We start from the raw sequence: 17,798 nt of genomic DNA on the forward strand, positions 1-17,798 counted from the left end.
TGGACTTGAGATGGCTAGGATCTCGGCTACTCAATGCCTTGCTCAGTGGGTGTGCTTCTATTAGTTTACACAAAGTAAGGAGAGGTGAGAAGGCAAAGAGCAGAGGGCGGAGGGCAGCAGCACTATTCCTCAGTCCAGGAAGGATAACTCCATCCACGCCACAGCCTCAGGGTGAAGCATGCGGGTCGCCAGCAGCTCCATATCATCCACACTCAACAAGCGCAGGCTCCACTCGTAATCCTGAGAGAGGCAGAGGGAGAGACACAGAGTCACAACTACACGCTGGTCTACACCTGCATTTCAGAATCTGTGTGTCTGTGCTGCAGTGTCTGTATAACAGTGTGCATGTGCTGGAGTTGGTATTGTGTGTGTGTGTGTGTGTGCCTGTGCTGCAGTGTCTATATAACAGTGTGTGTGTGTGTGTGCGTATGTGCTGCATTGTCTGTGTGTGTGTCTGTATAACAGTGCGCGTGTGCTGCAATTGGTATTGTGTGTGTGTGTCTGTGCTACAGCTGGGATTTTGTGTGTGTGTGCAGCAGTGCTTATTGTGTTCAATTTATCTTGTGTAGCTGCGCCAGACTCTCACTGTGTGTGTGTGTGTGTGTGTGTGTGTGTGTGTGTCTGTGTCTGTATTTATTGTGTTCAGGTTATCTTGTGTAACTGCTCCATCACTCTCACTGTGTGTGTGTGTGTGTGTGTGTGTGTGCTATATCTGTGTGTCTGTATTTATTGTGTTCAGGTTATCTTGTGTAACTGCTCCATCACTCTCACTGTGTGTGTGTGTGCTATATCTGTGTGTCTGTATTTATTGTATTCAGGTTATCTTGTGTAACTGCTCCATCACTCTCACTGTGTGTGTGTGTGTGCTATATCTGTGTGTCTGTATTTATTGTATTCAGGTTATCTTGTGTAACTGCTCCATCACTCTCACTGTGTGTGTGTGTGTGTGCTATATCTGTGTGTCTGTATTTATTGTGTTCAGGTTATCTTGTGTAACCGCTCCAGCACTCTCACTGTGTGTGTGTGTGTGTGTGTGTGTGTGTGTATAGCATTCATAATTTATCAAAGAAGCCATGTTTCAATCCTGCTTCACTGTTTAGCTGTCTCTTCATTATATACTAAGTAATCTGATATTAGTCAGCAGTAAACTCTCAAGCTGGTCCTGTCAAGTAACTAACATGCTCAAACTGTTTAAGGACTGATGGGACCCTGTTTTGTAAACTGTTCTAAAGATTGTTTTTTAAGATTAACAATGACTTGAAAAATAACAAAACAAGTCCAACCCTCTGTAAAACATTTGAAAGGTTTCAGGAACTGCAAACTTGATTGAGCTGATGATCTGTTAAAGCAGTAGTTCCGAATGTTTCCAGTCCCTCTCACTAGTACACAAACCCAGATGTACAGGAGAAAGGGATGTGAAAATCAATAGAAAGGTGAAACACAATATTAGTCACAAAAAAGGGAAACTTAAAATAAATAAAAATCAAATCATTTAAAATTTTTAATTATTTTATTTCAGAACTGAATATTGCCATAAATATTGCAGTAAACAGCATTTAAAATAATTTAATATCATTTACAAATACATTTAAATTAAAAAATTAACACTTAAAAGTTTTATTAAAATATCAAAGCAATTCTGTAAAATCTCTTATTATGAGAAAAACATATATATATATCAGTAAATTGAACTCATTGTTTTGCAGTGAAATCTGGTATTTAACACAGGTTGTAGTTACTGTTCATAACACGGAAAAGTCTCTTGGAATTACAACTATATTCAAACACCCTTGGTCCATTGTAGAGGTACATGAATCCTGGAAAAAGAAAAATGAGAAAAAATGGGAAATTTGCATTGAGTAACAATACATGACAGAAGGAGGCTCCTGACAAAGGAGGAAATGAAGATATGTAGATATATACTGAAGAGTTTAGTTAGTTACTGGGTAGATATCTGTGCTTGTTCTAAGTTTTAGATGAGGTCTGGTTTAACAAGTTCACTGAGACTGAATTAAGTCCATGAAGTTCACGCTACTGCCATCCTTTCTAATGGCTGTGGTGTCACCATCACTATGATTTAATCCAGTCTTTCTGAATGTTCCCTATATTCACTCATCATGACTCGTTAAGTCCTGTTGTGGATCAAATTAGTGTTAGTGTTAGTGTTAGTGTTATTAATCAGGAAAGGGTTTGGTGAGGGGTAGTGTTATTAATCAGGAAATGGTGAGGGTTAGGGTTAGGATTATTAATCAGGAAAGGGTTTGGTGAGGGGTAGTGTTATTAATCAGGAAAGGGTTTGGTGAGGGTTAGTGTTATTAATCAGGAAATGGTGAGGGTTAGGGTTAGGATTATTAATCAGGAAAGGGTTTGGTGAGGGGTAGTGTTATTAATCAGGAAAGGGTTTGGTGAGGGGTAGTGTTATTAATCAGGAAAGGGTTTGGTGAGGGGTAGTGTTATTAATCAGGAAAGGGTTTGGTGAGGGGTAGTGTTATTAATCAGGAAAGGGTGAGGGTTAGGGTTAGGGTTATTAGTCAGGAAAGCAGGTGCATATTATGTGTTGCAGTTAATGATACCTCTGATTTGAATAGCGGCATCAACTTTCCCCCTGATTCCTGTGAAATCTTCTTCTATCAATCTGGGGAACCCCCTGTCCATTTTCTTTGTGCTGTCATCATAACTGAAAAATGAAAACAACATGATAAGACTAAGAAGAGGTGTACCGGGTACCTAACAACACGGTAAGACTAAGAAGAGGTGTACTGGGTACCTAGTCTGTGAGGAGCAAAGTATCGGAAAGAGTGCTTTAAAAAGCTGCAGGTCACTCAGTCTACATTACCTGTAGTATTGATTCCCAACAAAGAAGAAGGTTTTCCCAGTATTTTCATTGTGAAGTGCTGCATCAATTTTGTTCACATTCTTAGGGAAGCCCAGGTTGTGAATGCTTTGAGGGAAGCCCTGGTCAATGTTATACCCAAACAGAGCCCAATATTCAGCTCCTGTGAAACATAGAGGAAAACGAATAACTTTTGATTCTTCAAATGCATTCCTTATTGTTGTTTCACAGTTTCAAAACATCCTTATCTGGTTCATGTATAATAATAATAATAATAATAATAATAATAATAATAATAATAATATTTAAACAGAAAGACCCTGTCTCTGTGTTGGCTCTCATAGTGACATTACCTTTAAACAGAAAGACCCTGTCTCTGTGTTGGCTCTCATAGTGATGTTACCTTTAAACAGAAAGACCCTGTCTCTGTGTTGGCTCTCATAGTGACGTTACCTTTAAACAGAAAGACCCTGTCGATGTGTTGGCTCTCATAAGCAGCATCAATTTTGCTGGGCAACTCTGGCCAGAAGGAAGTGATGGTGTACTGCTCAACCTGCCTATTCTGAGGGATCTGCCTCCAGAAGAACCTGTGGGGAAAGGGCCTTTTTAACAAAGCTGCTGTATTCATGGAAGCAGCAATAACGTCTTGAAAGGAAAAATACAGGTTGCATTATAAATTCAAAACATTCCCACATTCAGATCTTTTGAACTACATTCAGTGAAGGAGATGCAATGGACAGTTGCAGTCTGCAAAGAACCACAAGGACAAAATAAAGAACAAGTCACTCCCACCAGAAACAAGAACACTGCAGTCAGTCCTTTCCATATCTGCAGTACTAGATTCTCCAGAATACATTAGTTTGGTAAGGTTTACCAACTTACTGTATAAAAGCGAATATCAAGTTTAAAGAAAAACAAATCCTACTTACACAGCTGAGCCTCAGTGTTTAAGCATTAACCCTACTTCGACAAGCTGTCATATCTGATTTAGTGTTCTAAGTGCAGGGGAGTTGAAGTGTACAAACCACACTAGGTTTTGTTACCTGTCTTTGAAATACATTGTTTCTCCACGTAAGCTGGTGATGGCATCCAGGACCAGATTGGGATCGCAGGCATTGGGAGTTGCTGGGTGTGTATTTGGGTCTGGGTTCGGAACAGGGTTTGGACCTAATGACAAAGTTAGCATATAGTAAGTAAATATAAATTCCTGTACATTGGTTTGTGTGGGTCTACTGTGCAATGTATATGTATTCTATGGGAGAGCATATTGTCAGCATGCTTATTGAACAGCAAAGCTATAGACAGTAGTTAATACATAATGTTTCAAGAACACTTTAAGATGGTCTCATAATTGATCTGTATACAGCTCACATGCCTCACTTACCATAGAGAGACTGAATCCCTTGAACATCATCCAGAGGGAGAGCATAGTTGCTGGTGTCCGTGTAGCTGTAGATGGGATACATCAAGGCCCCGGGATTCTGGGAATGAGATAGTCCAAGAGCATGGCCAAATTCGTGAGCAGCCACAAGGAACAGGTTATATCCTAAAACCAACAGATGGGAACAAGTGAGCTGCATATATTCTTATCCACAACTTCAACAAGCACAAGAGAAGAAGACGGCACAAGACACAATATTTGTCTACTTGATCAGGTTTCAATAGTGTTTTTGTACCTTGATTCTTATCTGTTTTACCTAACACAGTCATTTGAGCATTTTCAAAAAAACACAATCAAATCTACATTAAAGCGTCTGAAAATATGAATGGATGTGTTGTGCAACATTACAGCCTTATGGTAAAGAAAGTGTCTCCACTGTTTAAAGCAGTTACATCACTGGTGTTTTCACTGTGCCTGTTGTCTTTCTGAATGGCTTACCAGCTGATCCAACAGAAAAGGTTTCATCGTCGTCAAAATGAGTGTCGCCTCCGATGTCGGGTGCAGGTGCAAAAGCGTGAGCCAAAGTGCCTTCAGGACCATCGAAGGGATATGAGTCATGGTGATCTGGAAGGAAATGCAAACATCTTTTTAAACTCCTCCTTGCAAATCTGTCTTGCAAGTACAGTATTAACCAACTGGTTGGTCACTTTATAATTGGATTAGACACAGCCATGAGTTGTGATACAAATAAAGTTGATCATGTTAGCAGTGTACCAGAAACGGGAAAGGCAAAGATCTAACAGCATTTTGAAAGAGGCATGATAGCAGGTGCATGTTGAACCGATGCCACAGCAACAAGTTTACCTCGAACTGCAAAGGAGATCATTATATCAGCCGTGCCGCTGGTGAGTCTTGTGAACTTCAGCGGGGTCACTTTGCTCCACACTTGAAAAGCTTTCTCTATGGCTTTGTTGACATCAGAAATAGACATATCCGGTGTGTAGTTCTCAATCCTGAAAAATTGAGATGGTTCAAAATAAACATAAAGTCGAGTATAGTAGTTAACCTAGCCAGCTGCTCTTTGACCTATCTCTTTAGAGCAGCTATTTAGAGTTGTTCAGTGGGTTTAAGAGATGAGTTCAACTACCTGTATGTGAGGCTGTTTGTTGTCCACTTCTGACCTCCTGGGTAGGTTGCGTACTGCTCTACATCAGGGACTCCACATCTTGGTTTCTTCATCACTTTGAGAGTGTCAGAGTCCATCACTCCACTCATATGGAGGCCAAAGAACTTCTGCATTTCTTTAACTTTGTCCATCAATTCAACATTCCTTCTTCGGGCTGTAGGGCCTTGAGTGGATGTGAGGTTGTAGAAATGCTTGAGATATTTCTGAGAAAATTGGGAATCCATGAATACAACAAAATAAAACAGCAATCAATGAAACCAATGATACTGCCACTGCTACTAATAATAATAATAATAATAATAATAATAATAATAATAATAATAATAATAATAATAACAACAACAACAAAATAATAATAATAATAATAATAATAATAATAATAATAATAATAATAATAATAAAAATAATAATAATAATAATAAATAATAATAATAATAATAATAATAATAATAATAATAATAATAATAATAATAATAATAATAATAACAACAACAACAAAATAATAATAATAATAATAATAATAATAACAACAACAATAAAAATAAATAATAATAATAATAATAATAATAATAATAATAATAATAATAATAATAATAATAATAACAACAACAACAAAAATAATGATAATAATAATGATAATAATAATAATAATATGCATTTCCACTCCAATATATTGAAAAAGGGTTTATTAAAAAGTCATTGCCTTTGCAAAGTCCATGTTGTCTTCTCCATTGTCTGCTGTGAATATGGGCACTGCGTGGGCTGACAGAGCCAGAGCACTCAGCACTAAGAGTTTCATCCACATCATGTTCTTGTCTGGATTACCTGCTGCTGGAGATAAAGCCTCTTTGAGATCTGAGGCTCTTTTATAGCACTCTGATGCCGTGCTTCTTAAGCAATGCCATTAGTCATTTGTTTAGTGAGAAATAAGAAGGAAGGAAACACCCTCAGATTATCACTTGAGATAAAGCCCTAATTGTGTAATGCAGGATGTAGTAGCATCTTAACTTAATTAAATTAGGACTTTTTATATTGAAATCATTGGCAGAGTCTTTACATTCATTCAGATTCAATGACACTTTATATTGAAATCATTGGCAGAGTCTTTACATTCATTCAGATTCAATGACACTTTATATTGAAATCATTGGCAGAGTCTTTACATTCATTCAGATTCAATGACACTTTTTATATTGAAATCATTGGCAGAGTCTTTACATTCATTCAGATTCAGTGACACTTTTTATATTGAAATCATTGGCAGAGTCTTTACATTCATTCAGATTCAATGAAACGTTTTATATTGAAATCATTGGCAGAGTCTTTACATTCATTCAGATTCAATGACACGTTTTATATTAAAATCATTGGCAGAGTCTTTACATTCATTCAGATTCAATGACACGTTTTATATTGAAATCATTGGCAGTGTCTTTACATTCATTCAGATTCAATGACACTTTTTATATTGAAATCATTGGCAGAGTCTTTACATTCATTCAGATTCAGTGACACTTTTTATATTGAAATCATCGGCAGAGTCTTTGCATTCATTCAGATTCAATGATGCAGTCAAAATGTGTGTTAACCAGCACAGCTCCAATGGGGCTTTCATCTAGTTTTACGTATTTATTTATTTATTTGCTTATTTATTTGTTGACTGTGATAGGTCTATCTCTCTCTATCTATCTATCTTAAACATTTTTGACAGAGATACATAGTATATATATATTTCTAGTAACTGTGCTGTGTGTATGGTATGTGTGCATGGGTATATATGTGTGTATGGGATGTATGTGCATGTATGTAAGTATGTATGGCTATGTGTGTAAAGTATATATGTGTATATGTTTTTATTATTATTATTATTATTATTATTATTATTATTATTATTATTATTATTATTATTACTTATAAAATATTTAAATTCAGTTAAAACTGTAAAAATGAATACCAGTAATAACCCCTAACCCTTAACCCTAACCCTAACCCATGCCTTATTGACTTCATGTGCTAAGAGAAAGTACAAAGCGATGTTGCATATTTTGTGTTAATTACATTTTTAAGGTAAGTAATAAACAATATAGTTTAATAAGAAGATACATACAAATATCTAATTTGATAATTTTAATAATGAATAATCACTGAAATTCTACAAAAAGTGTTCTTAACTTTTATTGCAATATCTCAATCAAGCATCTTAGGCACTGTACAAAGAGGGCCAGGGTCATTTTCATGAGTAGCTCTGGAGGTTTGAAGCACATCTTGTGGACAGGGGTCCAAGTCTGTACCCACAATGCTTCATTTAACCTACATTATTTCTGACAGTGTTCATTGTTTGAAGCACTTCTAGAATGCATCCATTGCGTGTTGCCACAAGAGGGCAGCACTACATGGACATGAATTGGGTTTAATAAAGGCAACAGATAATGAAGATGGATATGAAATCAGGCTTTTAAAATGACTACTGATTGCATATTTTAGCCTTTTAGTTTTGATACTCTTTGTAGCAGAGGTAGCCTTACTGAAACACATCCATTAAGTCCTGATTTCAAGAGTGAACTTGTACTGTTGATTTGATGGACAACGACCCCTGTGTCTTCTGCCAGTTACGAGTGGAGTAAATTGTTGGTGCTCATAATGCATCAGACTAGAACAATGTAACATGTCTAAGACTTGCACAGCGGTGTGTGTGTGTGTATATATAGATACCCACTGGCACGTCTGCTGCGTTTAGCAGATTTTCACCTACTCTTTTTATTCGGTCTTATTTATTTTCTATTTACTCTGCACACACTCTTAACTCAGGGGAGACGTTATAACTCCTAGTAGTTTATGTTCGAGCACTGGACGAGCTGTATGTATGCCCATATAACCTCTATTTAATCAGAAAGAAAGGCACTCAAGACTCGTTCATTTGAAGTTTTACGAATCAGAGCAATGCTCTTTCGCTTTATTAAAATGCTTTTAATATTGGAAAGGTAGGGTGATCAGACCACCAAATTCCAATACATGCGGTCTACAAGCACCCACTTCTATATTTCAGTTTTATTCAATATAACACTCTCTTAAAACCAAAACATAGTTTCAAAACCTTATAGCAATACAACCAATACATGTGAGATATAACAATGTTAGTAATATGCTTACCTCCTATTATAAGAAAAATTAGCGTGAACAAAGGAATCAGAATTGTCTTGTGGAGATCTGTAAGTGATGGACCACTTCACCCTGTCAAGCAAAGGTCTTGATTGTGGTACCCCTTTGCGAAAGGTGTGAGGTTTTATAGAATTTGTCTCCATAGGAATACATGGAGAATCTTTATCAAGTCCAATCTTATTTCTTTGGCACACAACAGCCTGAAAATGTAGAGCCTTATGTCAGCAACTTTTCAAGATATGACACCTGGTCCACACATCCGATCATGATCTCATCCGCTCATTTCTCGACCCCTCCTTTATCTAAAAAGTTAGGTAAAACATAGTTCACTGGACTCTTGTTGTCCCCGCAGGACCCTTGCTGTTCCTTTATTTTATATGTGCAGACAAAGAGAATAATATTGTTTTGAATATATGAGTGTTGTTTGAAATATATACAACACTATTAGTTATGATTATATTGATTATATGTATTAATGTCTAATAATATATTCCCTCATGCCATTCTATTCTTCAAATTAGTTTTCCTTCTCTCTTTACAGGCGTGTGCTTAACAGATATTATAGGGAGCTTCCATCTTATGTTTTTCCAATATAGAGTTTCTCTTCATGGGTAATCTATTTGTTTTTTATTTAAGTGTAAGATTGTAATGTCTCTGTCCTATGAGTTTCCTAACAGCACGAAACTCAGCTGAACTGCGGACGACCTCCTATTTTTTTTAGCTGTACAAAAACCAGCTAAAACCAGTTTGCTAGCTGTGCACTTAGTTTCCCAATTTTCAGTGATAATTAAGGTTTTTTCCACTTTTTCTATGGTGAGAAAACACTCTAACCTTGACGTTGTTTGATAAGAGAACTCCACTCTTCGTGCCAACTATCCCTTCCCTTTCAGGCACAACTTTAAGACAGGCTCACAGCAAGTTATAAAGTTTTTATTTTCTTAAAACCCATCTTCTATTCTTTTTCTGAAAATTGCTTTTTTATATTTCAATTTCATAGTAAGCACATCAGGTATTTCATTCCATTCATCTTCCCCATTCCCCAACTTCCCAATATAGGAAGAGAAGAGATGAAGTAAGAGAAACCGCAGAGTTGTTTAAATGTGAACTTTTCCTGATGAGAAACAGTTCTATGCATTTTATCATAGCAGGCAGTGTTTAAGCATGTGTACGCATTTTATACTATTGTTCGTACTACTTCTTAAGGCAAGCATACTATACAAAGTCCTATTTCATCCTACTTTACACAGTAAAAAAGTGCTACAGAAACCTGTCTTAATTCTGGGAGTCAAGCCCATCTTGATAAGAAACTGCTCAAAAGCTGGCCACTGCCCAAAAGCTGGCTATGTATTAAATTATACCAGTTTCTTACTACATCATTTTATACCAGTTTCTTACTGCATTATTTTATACCTAAAGAACGCATGATTTTCACAATTATTGATTAAAGCAGCATTGAACATTACATTTGATTACACATTTACATAATTTTCCAAACTAAAGATTATACAAACACTACAAAAGATTATAACACATATTATTGCATTAATACATTTCATTTTAAATTCTCCAATCCATGTCCAGGATTTCAGCTCGCTCCCAGCAAGACTCCACTTTGGTCTCAGGTTTAACTCGGGCAGGCTCAGCGAACACGACAATAGGCTCTCGAATCCATTGTCTTGCATCACAGGTGTGAGTCGCCATGGCCTTGACTTTGTACCTACAAGACACTTGTACACGCTTAGCAGGGACACCTTCCTCACATTTTAATTTTCTCAGATGTGCCCATTTCACTAAGTGACCTTTTCACAACTCATGCATTCAATCCTCTTAATATCTTTTTGGGTTTACATTTAAATGAGAGAAAGAAACTCCTACAGAATCATTGCATTCAAACAAGATTCTACAGTGTTTAGCCAAATGACTGCATGCCGGACAAAGTCTGAGCCCAGTCACTGATGACTTGCTTTGGCACATATTACATGCACATTTAACAAGAGGATTATGTTTTAATTTATGTGTCAGGGTTACTTCTGCATCATGTACAATAGTTCTGGATCTGTACACATTGTTACTATACATTTCTTTCTGCTCACATAGAGACACTTTAGAAGGGATGCCATTCATCCAGAATAGAGTAGGGGGCCAAAACTCACTGTTATTCATATTTTCTGGTATCCAATTACTGTTCTGCCTCACATCATCACTGGACAAACTCAATACAACTGAATCTGAATCAGTTGCTGAACCATGAGCCTTAGCTACTGAAATTCTCCATACAAAAGGATTCAATGTTTTACTGACCAGCCTAGCTGATTCAGCATTACTTGTGACAATACTGTATATATAGGAAAATACCACTTTGCTCAACTTACATTTATTATGTTTCCAGATCCAATTGTGAATGAAATGTTAACAAACTGCAAGTCTAGTGACTTGTCCTGTATTTGTACAAGTGTAGACCATCATGCCTAATCATTGAATCACTTCCTGCAATATGGACGTGTGATGCAAAACAAGTGATGCAAGTCATTGTGTGTGGATGGATTGGTACTGTTTATATGTGTTGTGATGGGTCTGCTTTTACACTACTTGCTATACAGTGCTGTGTGCAGCAAAGGGAGTTTCAGGTTTCACAAGAGGTGCTGTTTTTGCAGAATTTGTTCATTTACCATTTTACACATTGAACCTAAATACCTTTATACAAAAAATATAACATTATGACACCATAGTTACAGCAACAGAGATTAGAAATTAAACAAAACTATTTCAATAAAATCTGCTATTATTGGAAAATATAAGGCTAGCATTGGCTCAGCTTTAAAACAGGATTGAGGTTCACAACACAGAACATACCACAGTAATAATAACAAGAGACAGGCTCAGGATCGTGAGAGACGGGCTCAGGATCACGAGAGACAACAAGAGACTGACAGAACTCCCACACTGATGATAGCTGCACAACACAGCTGTAAAACAAGGTGATTTCAGCATGTTTACAGTACATTCGGGAGCCATTGTCACATACCCGTCACTTCAAGTTAGCTTTGGGACAAACACATTTAATACAATGCAATGAAATCTTACTGTATATTTTTATAATGCAATGCAATCTTACTGTACATTTTTATAGGGCCCCTATGTAGGCATCCTGCTCTACAGAAAACACAATCTACACGATGGAGATGTACAATAAAAACTGTGAATGGGTTGAGAAGCATAACATAAGACTTCAGATATCTTCCACAGCCACCACTTTTCAATTAAGCATGTTTGGAGTAAAAAATAAATTGCTGTCTGGTTTCACGGATTCCCAGATTAGTACTGACCGGGTCTGTGAAGCCAGCCCCATATGTAGAAAAGAGTCTAATGCATTGATTTGTACTACAGCACCTAAAAGCATCTCAAGACCAAGGCTTAAATCCATCCCGGGAACCAGGATAAGTAATGGTGTCCCAACAATCCCTTTGTTTATTTCAAGTTATGAGTATTGAGATACACAAAGCAATCCATCAGATCTGATAGGGTTACATCATCAAAGATGTGAATGTCTGGCTATGCATTAATTAAAGCAGTTATTTCATCAGTTTGTGCAATGAAGATGTCTTGCTGTGTTATCTTAAAAGTATGTAAACATTTCCTGACTTGGTTTTCTTGTCCTTGTGTGAAATATTTGAGCGCAAGATTCTCAGAAGCAGTGATGCAAGATTGTCTGTTCGTTGTCACATAAACAGAGTATTGCACACTTTGCATGTTCAATATGATATTGTCATAAACAATGAAAGAGTGAGCGCAACCTGAGGAAGAAGGAATGTTTTCAATTCATATCGTAATACATTGCAACATTTTTATGTATTTCAGATTAGATGTAATTGTTAAACTTTTTTATACAAATATTTGTATATTTTTTAAACAACATACATGCAATCTTATAATACAAACATATTCTCAAAGATGTAACTTCAACATTCATACATCTAAATTAAAAAAAGTTATTTCAGATAAAAAATTATGAAAACCTAACCCAAACCAAACCTAACCCTAACCCTAACCTTAACCTTACCCTAACCCTAACCAAAGTATGGAATGAACCTGGTCAACCTGTGGGACCTGCTAATGTAAACTAGCTGATTGAAATTAGTGTAAATATAGAGCTGTTAAGAGAGAGGGGCGTTAATAGAGTGCTACTGAGAGAGGAGTATTAATATAGCACTATTGAGAGAGGAGTGTTAATATAGCTCTACTGAGAGAGGAGTGTTAATAGAGCTCTACTGAGAGAGGAGTGTTAATAGAGCGCTACTGAGAGAGGAGTGTTAATAGAGCGCTACTGAGAGAGGAGTGTTAATAGAGCGCTACTGAGAGAGGAGTGTTAATAGAGCGCTATTGAGAGAGGAGTGTTAATAGAACGCTACTGAGAGAAGAGTGTTAATAGAGCGCTATTGAGAGAGGAGTGTTAATAGAGCGCTACTGAGAAAGGAGTTAATATAGCGCTATTGAGAGAGGAGTGTTAATATAGCACTATTGAGAGAGGAGTGTTAATATAGAGCTACTGAGAGAGGAGAGTTAATATAGCACTATTGAGAGAGAGAGGAGTGAGTGTTACTATAGCACTATTGAGAGAGGAGTGAGTGTTAATATAGCACTATTGAGAGAGAGAGGGGTGAATATTACTATAACGCTATTGAGAGAGAAGTGAGTGTTAATATAGCACTATTGAGAGAGAGAGGAGTGAGTGTTACTATAACGCTATTGAGAGAGGATTGAGTGTTAATATAGCACTATTGAGAGAGGTAACTGTTAATATAGCGTTATTGAGAGAGGAGTGAGTGTTAATATAGCGCTATTGAGAGAGAGAGGGGTGAGTATTACTATAACGCTATTGAGAGAGGAGTGAGTGTTAATATAGCGCTATTGAGAGAGAGGAGTGAGTGTTACTATAGCACTATTGAGAGAGGAGTGAGTGTTCATATAGCGCTATTGAGAGAGAGAGGAGTGAGTGTTACTATAGCGCTATTGAGAGAGGAGTGGGTGTTACTATAGCGCTATTGAGAGAGAGAGGAGTGAGTGTTACTATAGCGCTATTGAGAGAGGAGTGAGTGTTACTATAGCGCTATTGAGAGAGGAGTGAGTGTTACTATAACGCTATTGAGAGAGGAGTGAGTGTTACTATAGCGCTATTGAGAGAGAGAGGAGTGAGTGTTACTATAACGCTATTGAGAGAGAGAGGAGTGAGTGTTACTATAACGCTATTGAGAGAGAGAGGAGTGAGTGTTACTATAGCGCTATTGAGAGAGAGAGGAGTGAGTGTTAATATAGCGCTATTGAGAGAGAGAGGAGTGAGAGTTACTATAGCGCTATTGAGAGAGGAGTGTTACTATAGCGCTATTGAGAGAGGAGTGGGTGTTACTATAGTGCTATTGAGAGAGAGAGGAGTGAGTGTTACTATAGCGCTATTGAGAGAGGAGTGAGTGTTACTATAATGCTATTGAGAGAGAGAGGAGTGGGTGTTACTATAGCGCTATTGAGAGAGGAGTGAGTGTTACTATAGCGCTATTGAGAGAGGGGTGAGTGTTACTATAACGCTATTGAGAGAGAGAGGAGTGGGTGTTACTATAGCGCTATTGAGAGAGAGAGGAGTGAGTGTTACTATAGCGCTATTGAGAGAGGGGTGAGTGTTACTATAATGCTATTGAGAGAGAGAGGAGTGGGTGTTACTATAGCGCTATTGAGAGAGAGAGGAGTGAGTGTTAATATAGCGCTATTGAGAGAGAGAGGAGTGAGTGTTACTATAGCGCTATTGAGAGAGGAGTGAGTGTTACTATAGCGCTATTGAGAGAGGAGTGGGTGTTACTATAGTGCTATTGAGAGAGGGGTGAGTGTTACTATAGCACTATTGAGAGAGGAGTGAGTGTTACTATAGCGCTATTGAGAGAGAGAGGAGTGAGTGTTACTATAGCGCTATTGAAAGAGGAGTGCGTGTTACTATAGCGCTATTGAGAGAGAGAGGAGTGAGTGTTACTATAGCACTATTGAGAGAGGAGTGAGTGTTACTATAGTGCTATTGAGAGAGGAGTGCGTGTTACTATAGCGCTATTGAGAGAGAGAGGAGTGAGTGTTACTATAGCGCTATTGAGAGAGGAGTGAGTGTTACTATAGCGCTATTGAGAGAGAGAGGAGTGAGTGTTACTATAGCGCTATTGAGAGAGAGAGGAGTGAGTGTTACTATAGCGCTATTGAGAGAGAGAGGAGTGAGTGTTACTATAGCGCTATTGAGAGAGAGAGGAGTGAGTGTTACTATAGCGCTATTGAGAGAGAGAGGAGTGAGTGTTACTATAGCGCTATTGAGAGAGAGAGGAGTGAGTGTTAATATAGCGCTATTGAGAGAGAGAGGAGTGAGTGTTAATATAGCGCTATTGAGAGAGAGAGGGAGTGAGTGTTAATATAGCGCTATTGAGAGAGAGAGGAGTGAGTGTTACTATAGCGCTATTGAGAGAGGAGTGAGTGTTACTATAGCGCTATTGAGAGAGGAGTGAGTGTTACTATAGCGCTATTGAGAGAGAGAGGAGTGAGTGTTACTATAGCTCTATTGAGAGAGGAGTGAGTGTTACTATAGCGCTAGTGAGTGAGAGAGGAGTGAGTGTTACTATAGCGCTATTGAGAGAGAGAGGAGTGAGTGTTAATATAGCGCTATTGAGAGAGAGAGGAGTGAGTGTTACTATAGCGCTATTGAGAGAGGAGTGAGTGTTACTATAACGCTATTGAGAGAGGAGTGAGTGTTATTGTAGCGCTATTGAAAGAGGAGTGAGTGTTAATATAGCGCTATTGAGAGAGAGAGGAGTGAGTATTACTATAACGCTATTGAGAGAGGAGTGGGTGTTACTATAGCGCTATTGAGAGAGAGAGGAGTGAGTGTTAATATAGCGCTATTGAGAGAGGAGTGAGTGTTACTATAGCGCTATTGAGAGAGGAGTGAGTGTTACTATAGCGCTATTGAGAGAGGAGTGGGTGTTACTATAGCGCTATTGAGAGAGGAGTGGGTGTTACTATAGTGCTATTGAGAGAGGAGTGGGTGTTACTATAGTGCTATTGTTCTAATATTCCATGTGTATTCTGGGCACAGCCATGGCTCTATAAGAATGTTTGGCATCTACAGGTGAGCACAGAACTTACCTGGGAAATTAAAGTAATTAAAAAAAATAAATGTTTGAAGTAAACAACATTTGGTATCTCTTGGACATGAATTCTATAACAGCTTGAATAAAACAGTTTAACTGTAAAAGACATGATACAGTTTTCTTTTTTTTAAATAGGTGTTTAAGTAGAACATTAAGCAATTGTGTTTGTTTTTGTAACTGTGTTGCAGGAACTCTTCTGCAACTTGTGTCTCATGCTGAATTATGCAATGCAGTTAACAGCTTGCTCATTCAAACCCAGACTTAACTGCAACATATTTATTCAAGACTTCCTGTATAGTCTTTATTCTAATGATGCAACCGATGCTGCTGTTTTTAACACATTGGCTGCTGTCTTTATATCTGGACTGGAAACTACACTGCTCTTCTCACTATGAAATAATATGCTATTATTCACCATTAACGATGCTGCACACTCACATTTTTATGACATGCATGTTTTTATTTGCATTTCAAAATGTATAGTAAGTAGAGCAGGGTTTGAGCTATATAATGTAATGGCATAATGTTTGAGCTATATAATATAATGGTATAATGTTTGAGCTATATAATAGAATTGTATAATGTTTGAGCTATATAATATAATGGCATAATGTTTGAGCTATATAATGCAATGACTCGTGTATGTTGGGATGCCCCAGAATGCACCACCCAGGCATTCTGTGAACAATGGTATTGGTGGGCCTGGTTACACGCTCACTGCACGTCACTGTTCAGTAAAGAGGATACTGCATGACGTGTCACTGCCTGGTTCAATAAAGAGGACAATGCATGACATGTCACTGTCTGTTCAGTAAAGAGGATAATGCATGACGTGTCACTGCCTGGTTCAGTAAGGGATCTTAGCAGAATGCTTTAGGATCTAAGGGGTTTTCAGTATAAGTATTGCCACTAGGGGAAGCATCACTGTCTGAATTCAGAAAGGGGAGATGCCTACTTAGGCTAGTAAGAATAAAAGCATTAAAATTGAAATACTGTTCAGACAATGAGGCTGTGCACATGTATATTAACTGAAGATTTTTTGTATTATATACAGTGTGGGGAACATATGATAAATATAAAAAAGTCCTAGTCGAAAACTTCCCCAAATTCTGCTGAATCAACATTTTGTGTTGAACTAATTTTAAATAAATATGTGAGCCTGCCATTGTAAAAGCACCCTAACCCAGTCCAATCTCCTTTTCTTGTTTCCCAGAGTTTCCAATCCTAACATGACTCTGAAAGCAGGGCAGCATATGCTAATGTATGTTGTGTGATTGCAACCCTGGGCTGCCTGCATTACATTTATCACACATGTGTATTGTTCAGGATAGGTAGCTGGTTTCAGATTTTCTATTCATTACCCCTCATCACTGTAACAGAAATATACTGCACAAGTCGATTTCAATTTGTTAAGCAAAAATCAGGGGCTGCTTGTTGAAATTTAATGGAAGGTGACAAATTGAAATTATATAAAGTTGTCAGAATATAAGGCATTGCATGAAATACTAAAACAAAATATTTAAATATGTGTAGCACCCTAGTTCTTACCTAATGTGTGCAGCTGGGACGCAGAACAGGAGACACGTTGCTAGGTAACCAACTGAGCAGCTAAGCTCGCCTGGGCTGGGGGGTGTGCCCCGGGCAGTCTGTGTGGAGCTCAAAAGGCGTCTGTGCCAGCACTCGAGGCTACTGTGTGACCATAGTCATACAGATGGGCGCTAAGCAAAAGCCAGACACTGAGGCCAGATCATTGTTAACAAGCACAGAAAACATCTTAACATGAGTGAGTATGAAAAAAACAAACTGCTACAGCCCACCAAGAACATCTACATGAGAGGAAAAGTACAACACAATACAGCAATGATAATAAACAGGGCTCTAAATACATTGCACATGAGCGTACAATACAATACAGCAATGATAATAAACAGGGCTCTAAATACATTACACATGAGCGTACAACACAATACAGCAACAATAACGAACAGGGCTCTAAAAACATTACACATGAGCTTACAATACAATACAGCAACAATAATGAACAGGGCTCTAAATACATTACACATG

At 37.7% G+C, this 17,798-nt stretch overlaps 1 protein-coding gene across 1 annotated transcript; it reads right to left on the reverse strand.

Moving 5' to 3' along the window:
• Window positions 1-1,491: 1,491 nt before the first annotated feature.
• On the reverse strand, window positions 1,492-6,248 carry LOC121320395 (collagenase 3-like). Its single transcript, XM_041258678.1, has 10 exons — window positions 6,104-6,248; window positions 5,362-5,603; window positions 5,079-5,227; window positions 4,713-4,838; window positions 4,218-4,379; window positions 3,877-4,000; window positions 3,287-3,420; window positions 2,837-2,996; window positions 2,574-2,677; window positions 1,492-1,817 (listed from the first exon to the last, which is right to left on the reverse strand). The coding sequence occupies exons 1-10, from the start codon at window positions 6,206-6,208 to the stop codon at window positions 1,720-1,722; spliced, it is 1,404 nt and encodes a 467-aa protein (XP_041114612.1). The 5' UTR covers window positions 6,209-6,248; the 3' UTR covers window positions 1,492-1,719.
• Window positions 6,249-17,798: the final 11,550 nt, after the last annotated feature.

Source organism: Polyodon spathula, chromosome 9 (assembly GCF_017654505.1).
Source record: "Polyodon spathula isolate WHYD16114869_AA chromosome 9, ASM1765450v1, whole genome shotgun sequence".
Lineage (NCBI taxonomy): Eukaryota > Metazoa > Chordata > Actinopteri > Acipenseriformes > Polyodontidae > Polyodon > Polyodon spathula.

Coding starts and splice junctions, on each gene's coding strand:
- LOC121320395 (XM_041258678.1), bottom strand. CDS start 6,208: ATGATGTGGATGAAACTCTTAGTGCTGAGTGCTCTGGCTCTGTCAGCC. Junction 2,678..2,836: donor GTTGGGAATCAATACTACAG/GTAATGTAGACT, acceptor TTCATTTTTCAG/TTATGATGACAGCACAAAGA. Junction 1,818..2,573: donor TGCCGCTATTCAAATCAGAG/GTATCATTAACT, acceptor TTCTTTTTCCAG/GATTCATGTACCTCTACAAT.